General features: G+C 40.6%; 1 protein-coding gene across 3 annotated transcripts in view; it reads right to left on the bottom strand.

Moving 5' to 3' along the window:
* Positions 1–22631, bottom strand: part of dennd1a (DENN/MADD domain containing 1A) — a 52422-nt gene that overhangs the window by 5191 nt on the left and 24600 nt on the right. For 2 of the 3 annotated variants that reach the window (XM_022212162.2, XM_022212163.2), the window contains 5 exons: positions 21331–21402; positions 16714–16770; positions 8883–9047; positions 6240–6304; positions 517–654 (listed from right to left, as the gene is read on the bottom strand). In XM_022212162.2, the coding sequence (XP_022067854.2) occupies positions 517–654; positions 6240–6304; positions 8883–9047; positions 16714–16770; positions 21331–21402 (497 nt within the window). The remainder of the gene's footprint in view (positions 1–516; positions 655–6239; positions 6305–8882; positions 9048–16713; positions 16771–21330; positions 21403–22631) is intronic. The other variant, XM_022212164.2, reaches the window with a different exon arrangement.

Genomic DNA, 22631 nt, shown 5'->3' with positions numbered 1-22631 from the left:
TAATCAATGTTAAGAACGACCACACTCGATTGATGAAAGGACTTTTTACATTATGTTAGCACTGAATGGTACCTATGATGAAAAATGCATTTCAAAGCCCACATTAAGGAGGAACTTTAGTGAGATAAAATTAAGGTCACTATGGTGAGCAGCATTTGGGAGAAACCTAACCCTTTCCTGCTGTTTTAAATTGCTAGCAATGTGTCCCGCACCAGTAATATATTACCATGCTCCAGTGTGTTTCCTCAAAAATGATTTAAAATAAGTTGGTGGGAATACTCATTTAAACTCTGATACCATAACAAATTCACTGGTGCTATATTTCAACTAAATACTGCTCTTACTGTCATGCCATTGCAAAATCTCCCCCACCCAGTACACGTGATGCTTTTGAGGCAGCGGTTTAACACAGGTTTACATACATGCACACATATCCTTACAAAGGAAAGAGCTGAGAAAGACTTTTTAATAAAGCAAACACTAAAAAGGGTGAAGCCAATCAATCAAGATGCATACAGAGGTGACCACTCAAAAGGGACGGAGAAGAGAAAGCTGTCAGGAAACCCAGCGATGGAGTCATCGTCGTATTGGAACTCGTCTCCAGACGAATCCTCAGACAGAAAGACTGTGTAGTGACGAGTAGGACGGACACAGCTATAGTGAGGAGATGAAAGACAAGAGGAAATTTACAGCTCAGTATATAGGTTAATTGATTCATTAAAAGGGACAGAAAGGAAGAGGAAAATTAGGAAAAGGAAAGAGAAGAATCAGCATTGTAAAGAATGCCAGGCCTTTTTATCGACTGACAGTGTAAGAGGATTAGTACATTTATGTGCTTATTGTAGATTAGACTACTCAATTTAATTATTTGAATTAACCTCAACGAAGCGGTGCAATTGGTTGGAAAAAAAACCCAAAACAAAACAAAAAAAAAACAAAAACATGAAAGACAAAGATCTCAACATTGCCAGGAATCCAGAATCTTTGAACCCTGTGTTATGTGTCAGACAGCCGAAGGGATTTTGTCTGTTCCACCGCAACAGTGGAGAGGGGTTATTTCACTGTCACTGTCACTCTGTACTGATGGAATGAATGACACATTAATGAAAGATGCAATGCAGACATTGTATACTAATAAAAAACAACATCTCTTTTCAGTGTCAGGTTACTCATCAGATGTCAAAGTAAAAATACTCACATGAAACGAAAGATTGTTTTTAAACATACACTGAAGGCACTCTTCGTATAGAAAAAATATGCTCTCTATTAAATACTGTATATACTATATTCACACATTCACAGTATTAGATGCAAAAAAATGAAATTAAACAAAGAATTCTAATATACAGAGAACTAGTACAGATCGTCAAATTCTGCTCTTGTAATACTAAAGTTCCTGACCTGATTCCATTACAATTACTACTGTTTATTTAGCTCTTCACAGTCTTTTGGGCAGAACAATAAAGACAACCAAGTGGTATTTTGGAATGCTCATTGATAAAGATGGGCGCACCAAGGAAGATGTGAAAATCACAATCCAAAAATGCTCGAATAGCATATAATATGTGAAAAAATATTAGAAGTCAAATCAGAACCAAAAGAAAATTAAAATCTTTAACTCAAAGGGCAAGGCAGTGCTGCTATATGGGCAGAAAGTTGGAAACTAACATCTTGCATAGTGCAGAAATTCCAGGCATTCATCAACAATGCAACAAATCCTTCACATCAAATGGTTTGACCACATTACAAACCTTGAAGTCGAGGAAAGAACCAATCAGAAAACTGTGGCAGGAGAAATTTGCAAAAGAATGTGGAGACACATAGACCACATTTTAAGAAAACAACAAGCAAATATAGCAACAGCTTTAAAATGGAACCCACAGGGGACAAAATCCAGAGAAAGGTAGGGACATGGAGGCAGAAGGCATGACAGGTGGACACACGTGGAAAGAAAAGGAAAGGCCCAGAACAGAGATGAATGGAAAAGGGTTGCTGATGGCCTGTGGTCCACTTGGAACTGAATAGCAAAAGAAGAAGAAGAAGAAAAAGAAGGTGGACAAATGATGCCCATAGAGTAAAAATTGTGTGAGTGGTAGAAGGTGAAAGACAGCATTTTCTGAAGAGAGGTTTATCTTCTCCTACTCTGTTGGGGAGCATTCACACTCTAGCATGACCATTCATTTATTTCAAGCCAAAATATTCTGCATGTTTAGATTTATGCTATGACCTACAGTACTGATATGTGTAATTATTGATTTCATATGATGATTTTGGGTTCCTGAGCTCTTATTCACAGCATTACAAACTGCAGGCAGACTTTCTCTTCAGCTATCAAATATCTTCAATTTGCAATTTCTCCTCTCAAATTTGGATAGTGGAACAATGGTAATACTAGGGCTGGCCCGAATAGTGGTTTCTGGCCTCCGAATATTCGGGCCCTATTAATGACGAATATCCGAATATTCTTTCCGCCCCGTAACGTCCGACGGGGGTGGGGTGAGGGGAAGAAGGCCCGAATTTTCGGATCCGTTCGTCTGGTCTCCCGGGTCCAAATGTTGCTGTTTCCCAAACAGCAAAGGTCTTTAACATAGAACATTAACATATAAGACCATTGTCCACTTGCCGTTGTCCACTATAATTTGGTTTTGTAGATTGAACTCCAGTTTTAACTATTTAATTTGAGGATGGACTGATGGACAAAGGAGTTTCTTAAACGGACCTTGTTGAAGGCAGGTACACGGTACCGACGCCCTGATGGTAACAGCACATATTCCGAATTTAGAACATGGCTAGGGTCGGAGACAATGTTCTTAGCCAGCCGCACAGCGTTGTTATGATATGAAGTGTCATATTGTCCGTGCAGGGGCTGTCCCACTATCTTTGAGCAGATCTTAATCAGCTGTCTCAGTCTAGATATAACAGTTGCAGACAGAAGGTTGTACCACAAAGCATTACAATACTGCAGGACACTGAGAACAACAGAAGTATAAAACAGAAGGAGCACCTGACGAGAGACTCCGAACGACCGCAGGCGACGGAGGAAATATATTGTTTGCTCTGTCTTTTTACAAATAAAGTCAATGCGATATTTACATGATAAAGCTGAGTCTATCGTCACACCCAGATATTTGAATGACTCCACTTGTTTAAAACCCTTTAAGCTTCAGTGTACCGCCGGCGGTACACCTACTAATTTGCATAGGAATTTCAAGAATGTCCGACGGGTGCAAACGCGATTATACAAACACTATACACCGATGGAAAGCTTAGATTCTCATGAATCCGCCGGTATAAACCACTTTCAGATGCGATTACCACAGCGGGTGAGAAAAACACATTTGTCCGACAAAAACAAATATTCATCCATCCGTTCTCTATACACGGCTTCAACGCACACAGCGCGACTCACATTTCCGGGTTTATTATTACACACACAAAAAAAAAGATTCCACAAAAAACGGCCATAATCCAACCTTTTACATCCAGATGACACAAGCCAGTAAACTATTTTGTCCAAAACATGTCCTGAAGTCGGTATAAAATCCCCGAATCGGTCGTTTTCAAGGAAATGCACCTCCCGATGCACGTCCAATATTCCCCGTATTTTTCGTAATTTTTTTTATTTAAAAATAGAATATTAGCGATTTTTTGTACTGAAAACGGCTGGAAATGACTGAAGCTTAAAGGGTTAATTGGTTCATTGTTTATGATAACAGGAGCTATAGTAAATGGTGCTGAACTAAATACCACTTCCTCTGTTTTTTTGGTGTTTATTTCCAGAGCGTTGTTTCTGCTCCACATCACAACCTCGTCAACTCCGTTGGTGCACCTCAGCACTGCCTATGTCTGACATTAGTGTCAGCAAGATAGTATCATCAGAATACTTGAATATGAATTGATTATTTGAGGTTGCACGGCAATCATCAGTGTATAGAGTGAAAAGCAAAGCTGAGCTGACAGCACCGACAGAGGTTGTGATGGCAGAGGACAGTGTGTCATTTACCTTAACCAACTGGACTCTGTTGATGAGGAAAGATGCATACCAATGAATCAAATATGGATTAACTCCGAGATTGAAGAGTTCAATAATGAGAATATCAGGCTGAATAGTATTGAAGGCAGATGAATAGTCTAGAAAGAGAGCTCTTGCGTAGGTATATTTTTTATCAAGATGTTTGGTGATAATGTGGGTGAGGGTGGCAACAGCATCCTCAGTACCACAGTGAGTTTTGTATGCAAACTGGAATTAATCCAGTTTGACACTGATTGAATTTGGTAGATGTTCTAGCAAAAGTCTTTCTAGAGCCTTCATAATTACTGAAGTTAAAGCAATGGGTCTGAAATCCCTATGTTCTTTTGGACTTTGAATTTTAGGCAGTGGTTTGATGTATGAAGTTTTCCATATTGTGGGGACTGTATAAGTGTCAACTGATTGCTGAAAAATTGGTTGCCAAGCTGGGTTCAGTTCTGTGGCAAGGTTTCTTAATAAAGAAGGACTGCACTTGTCAGGCCCTTCTGCCTTTCTGGCATTGGTTGCTTTAAATGTCTTTCTGACCTCATCAACAGTAATCTCAATTCTGTCCAACCTGCTTGAATGTTTTCAAGAATTTGATCACATCTCTGGGCGCTGTCAGGAGATTCAAATCTGGAAAAAAATATGTTTAGGTCATTGGCAAATTTGTACTCATTGTCAGTCACAATTGGTTTACTAGGAGAGGTCATTCTGGTCATAGACTTCATGGCATCCCATAACTTTTTGGAATTTTTGCTTTTATAGACATTTTCTAAGTCTTGTCTGTGTTTTAGCTGAGCAGAGTTATTATTTCAGGAGCAAAGTTTTATGAATAAATGATTCTGGGTTTGCTTCCAGAAAGGCAAAAAAAACCTGTTTGAATCCTGCTTTAACAAGACTCTGTGGCTTATGCAGGAATGCAGTGTTTGTGCTCAATAAGTGCCATTACAGTTTCAGTTCATACTAATAGCCATTGTCTGTAGGAAAACGTTATGAAGTTAATATGTATACATAGAATGTTTGTTTACATGAATATCACGTTTTCTGAACAGCACTGAAATATTGTTTTCAATTTGTCTGAAGAACTATCTTAATTCATACTAATCCTTCTACTAAAGCATTTGTTACATTTCATGAGGGTAAAACAGATCAGATAACTAAGCACAAAAATACTGTGGCAGTCATTTGTGGTTGCTGAGTGCCTTCTATTGATATTCAGTTTACAACAACAAAGTCTATGTAGAGAGATCGAAACATGATGAACATTTTGTGGTGGCTGTGGCTCAGTTGGTAGAAGGTGTTGTCCTATAATTGTGAGGTTGCATGATCAAACCCACTTCCCTCCTGTAAATGTCCAAACCTGTATAGGCTTTAAAAACTGCAAGCAAGCTGCAGACGCTTTCAGCAATCACACCTTCTCTATGTTTTTTATTTTAATTTTTTTGCAGTTAGATGTCAAATGTTTCAGTATTGGTAAACCATATGTCCTAGTAAATTCTGGCAATCATAGCACCAATGAACTGGCTAATTTGGCATTTGAGTCGTGTTTTTACGACAAATGATAAAGGACTAATTTGGATGCAGAGGAAGAAGCCAGGGGGTCATGTTTTTAAAGAAAATTTGTATGATTGCTGAAGCTGATGAATTGTCTTGAAATGCAAAAGAAAATGCTTTTGCCTCTCAAAAAGTTAGGCTTCGATTAAAAGGATATAAAGAAGGAAAAGGAGGTGGAACAAAGGAGAGAGAGTTGGAAAAAACACCAACAGAGGTCATCAGAGTTGAAACCGAATGCACTGAACAGTGCAATACACACACATTAAAATCAGAAGACAACCACTGGGTGGTGCAATAAAAGGAAGTAAAACACAATCTCTGCAAAGGCCATTAGTGATTCCAAAAAGGTCCTGTTAAAAACATTTTAGCTTTGAAACAATGTTTCGAACTCCAAGGGTGTAGAACTTGAAGTGCAACAAATACCTACAGAATTATATTAGATACACAGAAGAACAATATTGAGTTTCTGTCAACAATCATTAATAAAAAAAAAACAGGATAAATCAGGGATGAATGGATTTCAGAAGGCTAAGATCACACTCTGTGGTCTGCTGTACAAATTCAAATAATTCTGTCTGCTGTTTTCAGCCCTGACAACCCAAATATGTAAAGAGAAATTCTGGATTGCATCATGGACAGGTGAAATTACTGTGTATAATGGAGGTAGGCTTACTGGTCAATGCTGCTTTCCAGACTTGCATTGCTGCTTGGTCTCTTCAAAAGCATTGCTGGACGAGTCTGTTGAAGAGAATAAAAAATATGAAAAAAGAGCATATGACTGACTCAAAATATAGTAACTGACAGAATTGTTTATACTGAAACAGTACTTAAAGACAATTCATTGAATCAAACTTAAAACTTAAAGAGGTTGAAAGTACAGAAACCATGTTTTCCATCACAAATCATCTTTGGCGTCGAACAGACATAAAAACCTACAACAAAAAATGTACATTTTGTTCTGTCATCAAGGCAAAAAAATAAAGCATGGAAAAATTTCACACAGGCTACAAATGAGAAGCTATTATTGAAATACATTCTACAGTGAGCTTCGCTAATGATAGTGAGGAGAGATCTAAATTTTGACAACAGATTTGTTAATATCAGAAAATTTAATGATTTACAATCATTGCAATTCTGGGAAAAACGTGGTCACTCACACCAACGAAGCTTTAATTTTTACACATGCATGCACTGCATGCATGGAACAGGCTGTGGCTGACAAGACAATAAAGAAAGATAAACTGTTTATTCCGCTTTTCCTTACTGGCCTGAAAATAAGACTTTTTTCACAGGCAAAAAAGCAATTGGACAATTAACCTATGACGAGCAGTTTTCATTTTTTTGTTTGCTTTTTTGCTATCAGTCGGCACAGAAAACAAAACAAAAAAGACCGATGAGAGGGATGGCAGAAACTTTAGAAATGTCTAAATCAACAGTGAGCTCAGCAAAACCAAAAAGAAGCCCATGGAAGACAGATAAAATAGATGGTAGCACAATTCTTTCCTTGGTGAAGAAAATGTGTTTGAAACATCTAACCAAGTAAAAAAAAAAAAAAAAAAACCCTATAGAGGAGGTAGGCAGTATGTTGTCCAAGTCACCAAACCAAGAGGGCCTTCAGGAATGGAAATACAGATGATCTACTTCAAGATGCAAACCATGGGCAACACTCAAGGTCAGATTACATTAGATTACACCTAGTTTGCCAGAAAACATAGAAAACAGGCTGCCCAGTTCTGGACATAGATTCTTTGAAAAGATGAAACCATGATGACGCATCACCTGTCAAATATGCTGGATGCAATGTTATGGTGTGGGCAGATGCATGGATACTAATGGAAGTGAGCCATGGATGTTCATAGATAACCTAACTGCTGACAGAAATAATAGGATGGATTCTGAAATGTCTATAAATGAGCTCTTCCTTCTGCTCAGATTCAGTCAAATGCTGAAAAACTATGGATGGCACTTCACAGTATTGATGGATAAATGACTCAACATATAAAGTAAAAGCTACCTAGAAGTTCCTTAAGAAAACAAACTGAAATAAATAAATGAAAATATTCCTTGTATCTACAAGTATTCCATTTTGTCTGGATACCTTTGAGTTTGTGAAAACAGATGAACTAAGCAGTAAAAGTCTTCAGTTCCTAAGCAAGCAATATTTCTTCTTAACTGTTAGAAATAAAGATGAAAGACAACACTCATTCATATCTAAATCTCCATTGTGGTGGTACACAGGAGGAAAATTATGAAAATCATTATCAAGTTTGCAGGCAACACAATGGTGGTGGGTCTCATCAGCAACAATGTTCAAACAGCCTACAGGGAAAACATCCAATACCTGGCAGCGTGATGCATCAACAGCAACCTGGCTTTCAATATGAACAAGACCAAGGAGCTCCTTATGGACCTCATGAAGATAAAAGACTACACACACAACCTCATACACATCAACGGAACAGAGGTTGAATGTGTTTCCAGTTTCATGTTTCTGGATGTCCGCATCTCCAATGACTTCTTCTGAACACCTCAACACCTCGACCCTGAGTAAGAAGGTTCACCAATGTCTCTTCTACCTGAGGAGACTGAAGAAAATCAACTAGTCTCAAGAGATCCTGGAGAACTTCTATGGATGCACCATCAAGAGCATTCTGAACAACTGCATCACTATCACCCATCGTCAGCATCGTCAAGGACACACCTTTCACCCTGGAAACAACCTGTTTGCCCTCCTCTCCTCTGGGAGGCACTACAGAAATCTTCATTCCAGGACCAACAGGTTCAGCAACATCTTCTTCCCCTCAGGTGTCACTCCACTGAACTGCTGCTTTTCGACTTCAGGTTAGATGCTAAACTGCATTTCATTGTCCTAGTACTTGAAGTCGAATCTAATCTAATAATCGCATACAATATCCAACCCTTGTCCGTGGCCTGCACAGTGGAGTAATGGTTAGCACTTTCGCCTTGCAGCAAGAAGATGCCTGGGATCTTTCTGCATGGAGTTTGCATGTTCTCCCTGTGCATGTGTGGGTTTTCTCCGGGCACTCCGGCTTCCTCCCACAGTCCAAAAATATGCTGAGGTTAACTGATGACTCTAAATTGCCTGTAGGTGTGAATGTGAGTGTGATTGTTTGTCTGTATATGTAGCCCTGTGACAGACTGGCGACCTGTCCAGGGTGTCCCCTGCCTTCGCCCAAGTCAGCTGGGATAGGCTCCAGCGACCCTAGTGAGGATGAAGCGGTGTATAGAGAATGGATGGATGTCCAAACAGTGCATGTAGACTGTGACACTCCTTACAAAGTCTTTCTTGTCTCACCTCATTCCCGCAAACATGTCCAAAATGCACAGTGGCTGGCCTTTCATTATCCCAGGTTTGCAGCGATCCCTCCCTCCTGACTGCATCAGTTGAGGAGCTAAATCCTGCTGTGCCGTCATCGATGACCTCTGATCCTCCAGTGGAGAAACCATTCTCGGCCTGCTCCTGCAGAGGTGTGTGTGTGTGTGTGTGTGTGTGTGTGTGTGTGTGTGTGTGTGTGAAAGAGAGAGAGAGAGACCAATAATTGTCACAATCAAGGCTGTCACAAAATTCTAATTACTATATGTATATATATATATATATATATGTATATATATATATATATATATATATATACACACGTGGACAAAATTCTTGGTACCCCTCAGTTAAAGAAGGAAAAACCCACAATTCTCACTGAAATCACTTGAAACTCACAAAAGTAACAATAAATAAAAATTTATTGAAAATTAAATAATCAAAATCAGCCATCACTTTTGAATTGTTGATTAACATAATTATTTAAAAAAACAAACTAATGAAATAGGGCTGGACAAAAATGATGGTACCCATAACTTAATATTTTGTTGCACAACCTTTTGAGGCAATCACTGCAATTAAACGATTTCTGTATTTGTCAATGAGCGTTCTGCAGCTGTCAACAGGTATTTTGGCCCACTCCTCATGAGCAAACAGCTCCAGTTGTCTCAGGTTTGATGGGTGTCTTCTCCAAATGGCATGTTTCAGCTCCTTCCACATATGTTCAATGGGATTCAGATCTGGGCTCATAGAAGGCCACTTTAGAATAGTCCAACGCTTTTCTCTCAGCCATTCTTGGGTGTTTTTGGCTGTGTGTTTTGGATCGTTGTCCTGTTGGAAGACCCATGACCTGCGACTGAGACCAAGCTTTCTGACACTAGGCAGCACATTTCTCTCCAGATTGCCTTGATAGTCTTCAGATTTCATCGTACCTTGCACACTTTCAAGACACCCTGTGCCAGATGCAGCAAAGCAGCCCCAAAACATTACTGAGCCTCCTCCATGTTTCACCGTAGGGACAGTGTTCTTTTCTTCGTATGCTTGGTTTTTGAGTCTATGAACATAGAGTTGATGTGCCTTACCAAAAAGCTCCAGTTTGGTCTCATCTGTCCAAAGGACATTCTCCCAGAAGCTTTGTGGCTTGTCAACATGCATTTTTGCAAATTCCAGTCTCGCTTTTTTATGAGTTTTTTTCAGCAGTGGTGTCCTCCTTGGTCGTCTCCCATGAAGTCCACTTTGGCTCAAACAACGACGAATGGTGCGATCTGACACTGATGTACCTTGGCCTTGGAGTTCACCTTTAATTTCTTTGGAGGTTGCTCTGGGCTCTTTGGATACAATTCCAACGATCCGTCTCTTCAATTTGTCATCAATTTTCCTCTTGCGGCCACGTCCAGGGAGGTTGGCTACTGTCCCGTGGGTCTTGAACTTCTGAATAATATGAGCCACTGTTGTCACAGGAACTTCAAGCTGTTTAGAGATGGTCTTATAGCCTTTACCTTTAAGATGTTTGTCTATAATTTTTTTTTCGGATGTCCTGGGACAATTCTCTCCTTCGCTTTCTGTTGTCCATGTTCAGTGTGGTACACACCTTTTCACCAAACAGCAGGGTGACTACTTGTCTCCCTTTAAATAGGCAGACTGACTGATTATGAGTTTGGAAACACCTGTGATGTCAATTAAATGACACACCTGAGTTAATCATGTCACTCTGGTCAAATAGTTTTCAATCTTTTATAGAGGTACCATCATTTTTGTCCAGGCCTGTTTCATTAGTTTGTTTTTTTTAAATAATTATGTTAATCAACAATTCAAAAGTAATGGCTGTTTTTGATTATTTAATTTTCAATAAATTTTTATTTACTGTTACTTTTGTGAGTTTCAAGTGATTTCAGTGAGAATTGTGGGTTTTTCCTTCTTTAACTGAGGGGTACCAACAATTTTGTCCACGTGTGTATATATATATATATACACACACACACACACACTGCTCAAAAAAATTAAAGGAACACTTTCTAAGTATTGCATCAAATTAGTGAAACATGTGGGATACTGATCTGGTCAAGTAAGTAACTGAGGGGCTTTTTAGTCAGTTTCAGCTGCTTTGGTGTTCATAAATTTAACAACAGATGCACTAGAGGGGTAACAATGAGACAACCCCCAAAACAGGAATGAGTTTACAGGTGAAGGCCACTGACATTTTTTTCCTTCCTAATGTTTTCTGACTGATTTTCACTAGTTTTGCATTTGGGGAGGGTAAGTGTCACTTCTGGTAGCATGAGGCGATACCTGGACCCTACAGAGGTTCCACAGACCGTCCAACTCCTCCAGAATGGCATATCAGTGTGTGTCATTGCCAGAACGTTTGCTGTGTCTCCCAGCACATTCTCAAGCGCATGGAGGAGAATTCAGGAGACAGGCAGCTAGTCTGGGAGAGCTTGACAGGGCTTGTTGAAGGTCCTCAACCGATCAGCAGGACAGATATCTGCTCCTTTGTGCATGGAGGAACAGGATGAGCACTGCAATAGCTCTACAAAATGACCTCCAGCAGACCACTGGTGTGAATGTTTCTGATCAAACAATCAGAAAGAGATGTAATGAGAGTGGTCTGAGGGCCCAGCGTCCTCTAGTGCCCGCTGTGCTCGCTGACTGGCACCGTGGAGCTCGGCTGGCATTTGCCATAGAACACAGGAATTTGCAAGTCCACCACTGGCACCCTGTGCTTTTCACAGATGAGAGCAGTTTCACCCTGAGCGCATGTGACAGGCATGAAAGGGTCTGGAGAAGCTGTGGAGAACGTTATGCTGCCTGTAACATTGTTCAGCATGACCGGTTTGGTGGTGGGTCAGTGATGGTGTGGGGAGGCATATCCATGGAGGGACGCACAGACCTCTATAGGCTGGACAATAGCATTCTGACTGCCTTTAGGCATCAGGATGAAATCCTTTGACCCATTGTCAGGCCCTACATTGGTGCAGTGGTCCTGGATTCCTTCTGGTGCACGACAATGCCCAGTCTTATGTGGTAAGAGAACTCATGCAGTTCCTGGAAGATGAAGGAACTGATACCATTAGCTGGCCACCATGCTCACCTGACCTGAATCCAATAGAACACCTTTGGAACATTATGTTTTGTTCCTTCCGACACCACCATGTTGCTCCTCAGACTGTCCAGGAGCAGTGTGTATATATATATATATACACTGCTCAAAAAAATTAAAGGAACACTTTTAAATTAAAATACATCATATTTCAATACGGGGGAAAAACAAACTGGATATTAGCATTGATATGGACTGGATAATTAGTTTGGAATGAAAAGTGCCACATTGTTTGATGGGAATGAAAATTATCAACCCACCAGGAGGGCTAAATTCAAGACACTCCAAAATCAAAGTGAAAAACTGATGTGGCAGGCTAGTCCATCTTGCTGAAATTCCTTGGCAGCAACTCAAAATGGTATTCAGTTGTTTGTATGTCCTCCATGTGCTTGTATGCATGACTGACGATGCTGGGACAAGCTCTGAATGAGACGACAGATGGTGTCCTGGGGTATCTCCTCCCAGAACTGGACCAGGGCATCACTGAGCTCCTGGACAGTCTGAGGAGCAACCTGATGGTGTCAGATGGAACAAAGCATAATGTTCCAAAGGTGTTCTATTGGATTCAGGTCAGGTGAGCGTGGGGGCCAGCTTTATTGGATTGTAAAAAAGTTCTTGTTTTTGTGTGTCACTCTGTATATGTGTGTGTACATGTATATATATATATATATATATATATATATATATATATATATATATATATATATATACACATACACCCCCTGTCAAAAGTTTTGAGACACTTTTTCATTCAAATAAATTAAAACCTGTCTCAAAACTTTTGACAGGGGGTGTATATGTATATATATATATATATATATATATATATATATATATATATACACACGTGGACAAAATTGTTGGTACCCCTCAGTTAAAGAAGGAAAAACCCACAATTCTCACTGAAATCACTTGAAACTCACAAAAGTAACAATAAATAAAAATTTATTGAAAATTAAATAATCAAAATCAGCCATCACTTTTGAATTGTTGATTAACATAATTATTTAAAAAAACAAACTAATGAAATAGGGCTGGACAAAAATGATGGTACCCATAACTTAATATTTTGTTGCACAACCTTTTGAGGCAATCACTGCAATTAAACGATTTCTGTATTTGTCAATGAGCGTTCTGCAGCTGTCAACAGGTATTTTGGCCCACTCCTCATGAGCAAACAGCTCCAGTTGTCTCAGGTTTGATGGGTGTCTTCTCCAAATGGCATGTTTCAGCTCCTTCCACATATGTTCAATGGGATTCAGATCTGGGCTCATAGAAGGCCACTTTAGAATAGTCCAACGCTTTTCTCTCAGCCATTCTTGGGTGTTTTTGGCTGTGTGTTTTGGATCGTTGTCCTGTTGGAAGACCCATGACCTGCGACTGAGACCAAGCTTTCTGACACTAGGCAGCACATTTCTCTCCAGAATGCCTTGATAGTCTTCAGATTTCATCGTACCTTGCACACTTTCAAGACACCCTGTGCCAGATGCAGCAAAGCAGCCCCAAAACATTACTGAGCCTCCTCCATGTTTCACCGTAGGGACAGTGTTCTTTTCTTCGTATGCTTGGTTTTTGAGTCTATGAACATAGAGTTGATGTGCCTTACCAAAAAGCTCCAGTTTGGTCTCATCTGTCCAAAGGACATTCTCCCAGAAGCTTTGTGGCTTGTCAACATGCATTTTTGCAAATTCCAGTCTGGCTTTTTTATGAGTTTTTTTCAGCAGTGGTGTCCTCCTTGGTCGTCTCCCATGATGTCCACTTTGGCTCAAACAACGACGAATGGTGCGATCTGACACTGATGTACCTTGGCCTTGGAGTTCACCTTTAATTTCTTTGGAGGTTGCTCTGGGCTCTTTGGATACAATTCCAACGATCCGTCTCTTCAATTTGTCATCAATTTTCCTCTTGCGGCCACGTCCAGGGAGGTTGGCTACTGTCCCGTGGGTCTTGAACTTCTGAATAATATGAGCCACTGTTGTCACAGGAACTTCAAGCTGTTTAGAGATGGTCTTATAGCCTTTACCTTTAAGATGTTTGTCTATCATTTTTTTTCGGATGTCCTGGCACAATTCTCTCCTTCGCTTTCTGTTGTCCATGTTCAGTGTGGTACACACCTTTTCACCAAACAGCAGGGTGACTACTTGTCTCCCTTTAAATAGGCAGACTGACTGATTATGAGTTTGGAAACACCTGTGATGTCAATTAAATGACACACCTGAGTTAATCATGTCACTCTGGTCAAATAGTTTTCAATCTTTTATAGAGGTACCATCATTTTTGTCCAGGCCTGTTTCATTAGTTTGTTTTTTTAAATAATTATGTTAATCAACAATTCAAAAGTAATGGCTGTTTTTGATTATTTAATTTTCAATAAATTTTTATTTATTGTTACTTTTGTGAGTTTCAAGTGATTTCAGTGAGAATTGTGGGTTTTTCCTTCTTTAACTGAGGGGTACCAACAATTTTGTCCACGTGTGTATATATATATATATATATATATATATATATATATATATATATATATACACACACACACACACATACACACTCAACAAAATTGTTTTGAGATGAACTCAAAGACTTTAAACTTTTTCTACATACACAGTATCACCATTTCTCTCAAATACTGTTCACAAATATGTCTAAATCTGTGATAGTGAGCACTTCTCCTTCGCTAAGATAATCCAGCCCACCTCACAGGTGTGCCATATCAAGATGCGGATTAGACACCATGATTAGTGCACAGGTGTGCCTCAGACTGCCCACAAAAAAGGCCACTCTGAGGGGCCGTTTACACGAGGACGCTTGCAGGTGAGAATGGCAAGATATTTCAACAAAACACCCTACCGTTTATACGAGGACGGCGTTTTGGGGGCTTGAAAACGCAAAAATTTGAAACCGGCCTCCAGAGTGGAAAAGTAGAAAACGCTCCACCATTACGTTTCCGTCTAAACAGCAAAACGCAAAACTTTGCCGAGATCTGACCACGTCGCGCACGCGATTACGTCACATACGTGCTTTGGTTTGCTGGCCGGTACAAGGACGTAAACAAAGATGTGTGATTATTTCCATCCTTCCTACCTTCAAGCAACTCTGGCAGCTCTATGTACACTACAGGAGTCGTACCAACAAACATACAGAATCTGTACAGATTCCATTCATGAACATTTACCGCGGCGGAGATCCGAAAAGGGAGATAGTAAGCATGGCAGAGTTTTATCACAGCGCCACCCAGCTGCCTGGCATGCATATCCAATCGAATTCCACACACTATAGAGTCACCGTATATATGCAGATTTCCTTCAAAACCGCTCGTCTAAACGTGAAATGACAAGACGCCACTTTTGCGTTTTTTGTTAGGATGGTCCTCGTGTAAACGGCCCCTGAAAGGTGCAGTTTTGTTTTATTTGGGGGGGGGTCCACTCCTCTTCAATGGCTGTGCGAAGTTGCTGGATATTGGTGGGAACTGGTACACGCTGTGATCTACGCCGATCCAAAGCATCCCAAACATGCTCAATGGGTGACATGTCCGGTGAGTATGCTGGCCATGCAAGAACTGGGACATTTTCAGCTTCCAAGAATTGTGTACAGATCCTTGCAACATGGGGCCGTGCATTATCCTGCTGCAACATGAGGTGATGTTCTTGGGTGTATGGCACAACAATGGGCCTCAGGATCTCGTCACGGTATCTCTGTGCATTCAAAATGCCATCAATAAAATGCACCTGTGTTCCTCATCCATAACAGACGCCTGCCCATACCATAACCTCACCGCCACCACGGGCCACTCCATCCACAACATTGACATCAAAAAAACGCTCACCCACACGACGCCATGCATGCTGTCTGCCATCTGCCCTGAGCAGTGTAAACCAGGATTCATCCGTGAAGAGAACACCTCTCCAACGTGCCAGATGCCATCGAATGTGAGCATTTGCCATTCAAGTCAGTTACGACGACGAACTGGAGTCAGGTCGAGACCCCGATGAGGATGACAAGCATGCAGATGAGCTTCCCTGAGACGGTTTCTGACAGTTTGTACAGAAATTCTTTGGTTATGCAAACCGAACGTTTCAGCAGCTGTCCGAGTGGCTGGTCTCAGACCATCTTGGAGGTGAACATGCTGGATGTGGAGGTCCTGGGCTGGTGTGGTTACACGTGGTCTGTGGTTGTGAGGCTGGTTGGATGTACGTACTGCCAAATTCTCTGAAACACCTTTGGAGACAGCTTATGGTCGAGAAATGAACATTCAATACATGAGCAACAGCTCTGGTTGACATTCCTGCTGTCAGCATGGCAATTCCACGCTCCCTTAAATCTTGCCACATCTGTGGCATTGTGCTGTGTGATTAAAACTGCACATTTCAGAGTGGCCTTTTATTGTGGGCAGTCTAAAGCACACCTGTGCACTAATCATGCTGTCTAATCAGCATCTTGATATGGCACACCTGTGAGGTGGGATGGATCATCTCAGCAAAGGAGAAGTGCTCACTATCACAGATTTAGACAGATTTGTGAACAATATTTGAGAGAAATGGTGATATTGTGTATGTGGAAAAAGTTTTAGATCTTTGAGTTCATCTCATAAAAAATGGGAGCAAAAACAAAAGTGTTGCATTTATATTTTTGTTGAGTGTACAAATACACACACACACACCAGTGTTTACAAAAACAATTCGCAGAATCATTTATCAGCAGTGTAGAGCTGCATACCTTTTGCTTCAATCGGCTTCTGACTTCCTTGATGCGCATTTTTGCATGGTCCTTGGCCTGTCAAACAAACACACAGCAAGATCATTACTATTTTACCAGATGTGGAATATAATAACAATCCACTAAGGAGTCTTGAATGGTAAGAAAAGGGTGGGCAATCAATGTGGTGCATCATATTGTCTATGGTGAAAATGTGTTCACAATCAGGATAAAGGTATACATATAACAGCCTTGTGGACTGCCCATTCTGAGAGATTATTCATACAGTGTTTATGTGACAAGCAAAGTAAGTGATTGCATAAATTTTCACCCCCTTTAAAGTGACCCACTTAATTTAACATAGGTGTAGCCAAATGGCGCTCGATGTCACACAGTTTGTGAAATAAAGAGCACCTGCGTGTAGTGATTATGTGCCAAGTGTTTGTAGCATAAAGACACCCGTATCTGGAATGTCCATTCATGGGTGAATCAGTACTCCTGGCTAGATTTCAATTAAGTAGGCACTGGTGGATTAGTCTTTTGAAGTTCTCTATATTTTTCTTAGTCTTAAACTGTTTATACTACTGCTTTGTGCCACCATGTTCTGTTTTTAAGAATGGAGTAGGTCATACATGTTTGTATATGCCTCACAATGGGAAGACTTCACAAAGCAATCTAGACACATTTTGCTGTATTTGGGCTGTGGTATTTGAGCTGGAATTGAAAGGAGTAGGATACTTTTCATTTGTAGCCATGGTAAATGTTCACTTGGTGGCACACAAGATGGGAGGAATTGGAGACCCTTGTCAGGTGCCAGATCATGTACTAGGTGAGTAGGCTCATGTGTTTCACAGAAGTGTTATTAAAAGACTGTATGAAGAGTTCATTTGCAAAAACGGGTAACTCCGTTTTATACATTTTCAGTAAACTCATTTTTTTTATTGCTTACTTGAGATAATAATAATAACACTAATAATAATTTATTTTTTCTCTATTTTGTCATGTATTTTTTCTACTGAATCAAATCCACTCAAATTCAGTTTAATTGATATTATCTCAAGTAAACAATAAAAAAGTTTTCTGAAAATTTGTCAAAACGGAGTTATCTGTTTTTGCAAATGAACTCTTCGTATATCTTTCCTTTCCTATTTGATAAAGCTTGTAATTAGGGCTGCTTCAGATCACCTGAGCTGTCTCTTACTTATGCTACTATAGATAGGTTTAGAATGCTGGGGGATTCTCATGATACACAGGGCTCCTCTTCTCCACTCTCTCTAAATTGTTGTACATCCCCATTACATGTCCCTAACTCTGTGTTTCCTCCGAGGTCCTGTGCTTGGTCTGTCCACAGATGTCTCTGGATCTGCAGCTGCACCCAGCACCTGTTTCTATTCCCAACAATCCCACAAATAAGGTGTACTTCATAATTCATTTATAAATTTTGTCTTTTTAAGGTTATATAATTTCTCAGAGGTTTAAAGCTTTTTTGCATGTTTTTGTACTTGAAAATTCCTCTATGTTGAAAAGCTAAACATATACTAAAAGACAAAGTATTGTAAAACAGTAAAATGCTATGCCTGTCATTCATATCTGCATTGTTGTAAGCATAAAGGGCCCAAAAAAGACATTATTTTATTCATATAATTTAAAAAAAAAAAATTAATTGGCTGATTATCGATTATTGGAATTTTTTCTGACAAGTTGTGGAGTCTGCCTCAAAAAAATCCATATTGGTCGGGCCCTACTAAACAGCACGTTGGCCCTGTCGGTGGGAAATTTGAAAACAAAAACAAAAAAACACCCAAAACGGAACAGTGAACCGACATATAGGAATATGCACACTCTGCAAGAAGGAGTTTTCTTTTCACCCAAGCACTTCCATCTTGAAGTACCACATTAACACGAAGCTTGTGTTAGTCTGGAATTCTAACGTGAACCTTCCATCCATCCATTCTCTATACACTGCTTTATCCTCACTAGGGTCGCGGGGGGGGGGGGGGGGGGGGGGGGGGGGGGTTGCTGGAGCCTATCCCAGCTGACTCGGACGAAGGCAGGGGACACCCTGGACAGGTCGCCAGTCTGTCGCAGGGCTACATATACAGACAAACAATCACACTCACACCTACAGGCAATTTAGAGTCATCAGTTAACCTCAGCATATTCATCAATTAACCTCAGCATATTTTTGGACTGTGGGAGAAAGCCGGAGTACCCGGAGAAAACTCATGCATGCACAGGAAGAAGATGCAAACTCCATGCAGAAAGATTCCAGGCCCACCCCGGGATTTGAACCAGAGATCTTTGAAAGTGCTAACCACTATTCCACTGTGCAGCCCAACATGAACCTTGAAAGGTGTTTAATAAACAGTGCATATATATTCCCTTCTTTCTTGACTCTTTTTGTGCATGCAAAGTGAAACGCAATTAGTATAGATTAAAAATGAGTGAGATTTCATTGTGACTAATCGAAATTAATCCACAGCAACCTTGTGATTAATCTGATTAAAATTTTAATTGTTTGACAGCACTAATTATTACTTTCATCAGTTTCATGTTATTTCAGTGAGCAATGTGGGCTTTTCGTTTTTTAACAGAAGGGTACCAACAGTTTTGTCCACATGTGTACAAAGCTGTATGATGTTCTTTCTCTCATTAAGAAGAAGGGCTAACCTTGCCAGCAAGTTGATTTCTCGCGATATTTGTGAGTTCACAAATCTCTCAAGAAACCATCTTGCTCCGCTCCCGCATTCACTGTTCGTACAGAGCCAAGTTGGCACGGGCCAATCACGCAGCAGTATTCGTGTGTGGGGCGGGATATCCGGGTGTGAAGACGACACCAAGCGCCAGTAGATCAAAACAAACATGGCAACGGAGGACAACGATCGTGTAGATGCTGCTATTAAGTCAGTTTTAGCTGAATCTCCTATCGCTTCTTTGAAGGAAGAACAACGAGAGGCGCTTTGCGCATTTCTGGATGGTAAAGATGTTTGTGTTTTTTTTACCTACGGGTTTTGGTAAGAGTTTAATCTACCAATTGGCTCTGCTCGTTGTGAAGATCCCACGATTGGCTAAAAACAAACCTGTCAGAGGCGGGACATACTGTTGCATTGTCCAATCCGTGCCTCTTTCCTCCGAACGGATTTACACGGAGCGGTCCCAGATTGATATTGTGGAGTACTATCAAGTACTACACAATTATTAATCTGGCTATTGCCAGGTTAAAGAAGGGCTGCATTTAAACATAAGAGAAATAAATAAAATCTCTTCTGGAAAACTGTGCATTCATCGCATTTTCTTTAACTGTCCCACATCTTGACTGAACAGTCTCAACCAACTTCACAAAAATCTCAGCAAATCTTAACATTTAACATTTTTACAGTTTTTAAAATGGTCCAAAGCAATGATGGGTGTGGAAAAGAGGTGAAGAACTATGTACAAGAAGGTTATCCAAAGTAGTTTAAATAAATCCACTGGACTTTAAGAAAGTTCCTTGAAGACGTTTCACCTCTCATCCAAGAGGCTCAGTTCTGGTGGTGGTTGGTGTTGCCTCAGCTTTTAAACCTCTGAGGCAACACCAACCACCACCAGAACTGAAGAAGCCCCTTGGATGAGAGGTGAAACGTCTTCAAGGAACTTTCTTAAAGTCCAGTGGATTTATTTAAACTACTTTGGATAACCATGACCTGGATGAATGAGAACCTACACAGACATCGTACAAGCAGGTTGGAATGGGTGGAGTAGAGTGTCAGGTGTGATGTGTGATAAAAGATTACTAGCAAGAATGAAAGGAGAGGTTTACAAAACTGTGGTGAGACCAGCAACGTTGTATGGTTTAGAGACAGTGGCACTCAGGAACAGACAGGAGGCAGAGCTGGAGGTAGCCGAGATTAAAATATTGAGGTTCTCTTTGGGAGTGACCAAGATGGATAGGATCAGAAATGGGTATATCAGATTGACAGCACATGTTAGATGTTTTGGAGATAAAGCTAGAGAGGCCAGACTGGGATGGCTAAGCTATAATTTAGATAAAATAAGATATGATAAGATAAGTTTTTATTGATCTCTCACTGGAGAAATCTACATGTTACAGCAGCTGGATACAGATAAGGTTTGAAAGAAGCAGGACTAGAATTACAAAAGTAATTGTGGCCAAAGATGCACCTAATAAATACTAACTCGAAGAAGGTGAATACTTTTGCAATCGCTTATCATGATTTTAATTCAATGAAATTACCTTGTAGAAATTCTTTTTCATTTTAATACAAAAGAGTCCTTTCTTATACTTTCTTGTTAAAATTCTATTGACTATGGTTCAGTACTGAAAAGTATTGAGAAGGGGAAATTTCCAAGGTGGGGGAATATTTTTTATAGGCACCGTACATTCCAGGACAGCTCTGTTGATTAAATCTTTGCCATCCGATAGTTCTTACTTTCTTTTTGTTTTAGTTGATTGCTTGTGGTTGACACTGTGGTGCACTACACTGCTGTGCCATCAACTGTAATGTCTTTTCTTACTGGTATATTTGTCTAACTGCCACAAGTGACAAAAAGGAATTTCTTAAAGTGAATAAAACCATATAACCTTACAGGCATTTGTAACTGTTTACATTCAGTTTTTAAGAGAGGGGAAGAACTTACAAGCTTATAAACTGTCTTCATTGCTGGGTTTGCCTTGGTCTTCACTGTGTTGAAGATAGCTCCGCCTCCTTTCTATCAGAAAAGATTTAGATAAAACAAGTTAGAGTCTCACGAACATACCACACTGAGATCTTAGTCGATGTGCTCTTCTCTGGCCTACACTGTTTGTTGACCCATATTTTATTTTGAAATTATTTGTCTTGTGTGCCTCCGTGCTGCTAGGATTGTGCTGCACAAGGAAGCATCTTGTAAAGCCTGGCTAAGGAGGTCTCTACCTGAGTGGACGAGGGACTTCTGAACCCCCATGATTCCCAGCTTTCACCCAAGTTAGTGAGTCGCTGACCAGCTACCCTCCTGGCAGCTAGCCACCTGCCTACTTGCGTCCTACATGATCAACCTCCTGAGTTTGTTTCTGGACTGCTAGTCTCCAGTTAGTCGTCTATCAAATAGCATGGGGCCTGCCAGTTCCCTGCTCAATCCTGCCTCCCTGGATATTCTGAAACAACCTTCTGGCAAACCCTCAATAAGGAGACGTGACTCCTATTGAAACTGTGCCTTATGACTGCCCATCTCTGCAGAGGTCTTGCTTGTAAACACCCTGGTTTACATTTTTCCAGTCTTGAAGTTGACAAAGGTCAGGTCTGCCCCTGAACTGGTCAACAGCTCTCCTGCTGCTGAGTCAGCTGACAGTCCAGGTTTCCTCTGAGGCCCCACTTTTGTTGCCACTGACAGAATCCTGACCTTTTCTTTTACAACATGCGGACGGCCTGTGGAAGAGATGACAGCAGGATGCACTATGGAAAGATGGCAAGCTGGCAGAGGTGTGATGCTCTGGGCAACGTTCTGCTTGGAAATTGTTGGTCCTGGCTTTCATGTCAATGTCACTTTGGCACGTACCACCTAACTAAACACTGTTACAGACCATGTACATTACTTCATGGCAACAACATTCCCTGACCCCTGGCCCTGGTCTTTTAGTGAGAGAATGTGCCAGATCATGCTGCAAACAGTTTAGGACTGGTTTGTTGAACATAACAAAGAGATCAAGGGGTTGTGGGTTGTCCTGAAAAACAAGTTTAAACCATGGAGGCTCCACCTTGAAACTTCCAGGACTTTAAGGATATGCTGCTAACATCTTGGTACCTGATATCACAGGACACAGAGGTCTTGTGGAGTTTAGGGCTGTAGTTGTCCAGTCATCTGGAAGCACCTCCTGACTGTCCAAAGCCTGTCTCAACTCTTTCCTGAAAGTCATACAACACTCTTCCTTTTTCAGCTTCCACCATTTGGTCCTCTGCTCT

The sequence above is a fragment of the Acanthochromis polyacanthus genome, chromosome 18 (assembly GCF_021347895.1).
Source record: "Acanthochromis polyacanthus isolate Apoly-LR-REF ecotype Palm Island chromosome 18, KAUST_Apoly_ChrSc, whole genome shotgun sequence".
Classification (NCBI taxonomy): domain Eukaryota; kingdom Metazoa; phylum Chordata; class Actinopteri; family Pomacentridae; genus Acanthochromis; species Acanthochromis polyacanthus.
Note: the sequence above shows the minus strand (reverse complement) of the source record. Positions and strands in the feature narration are given on the sequence as shown.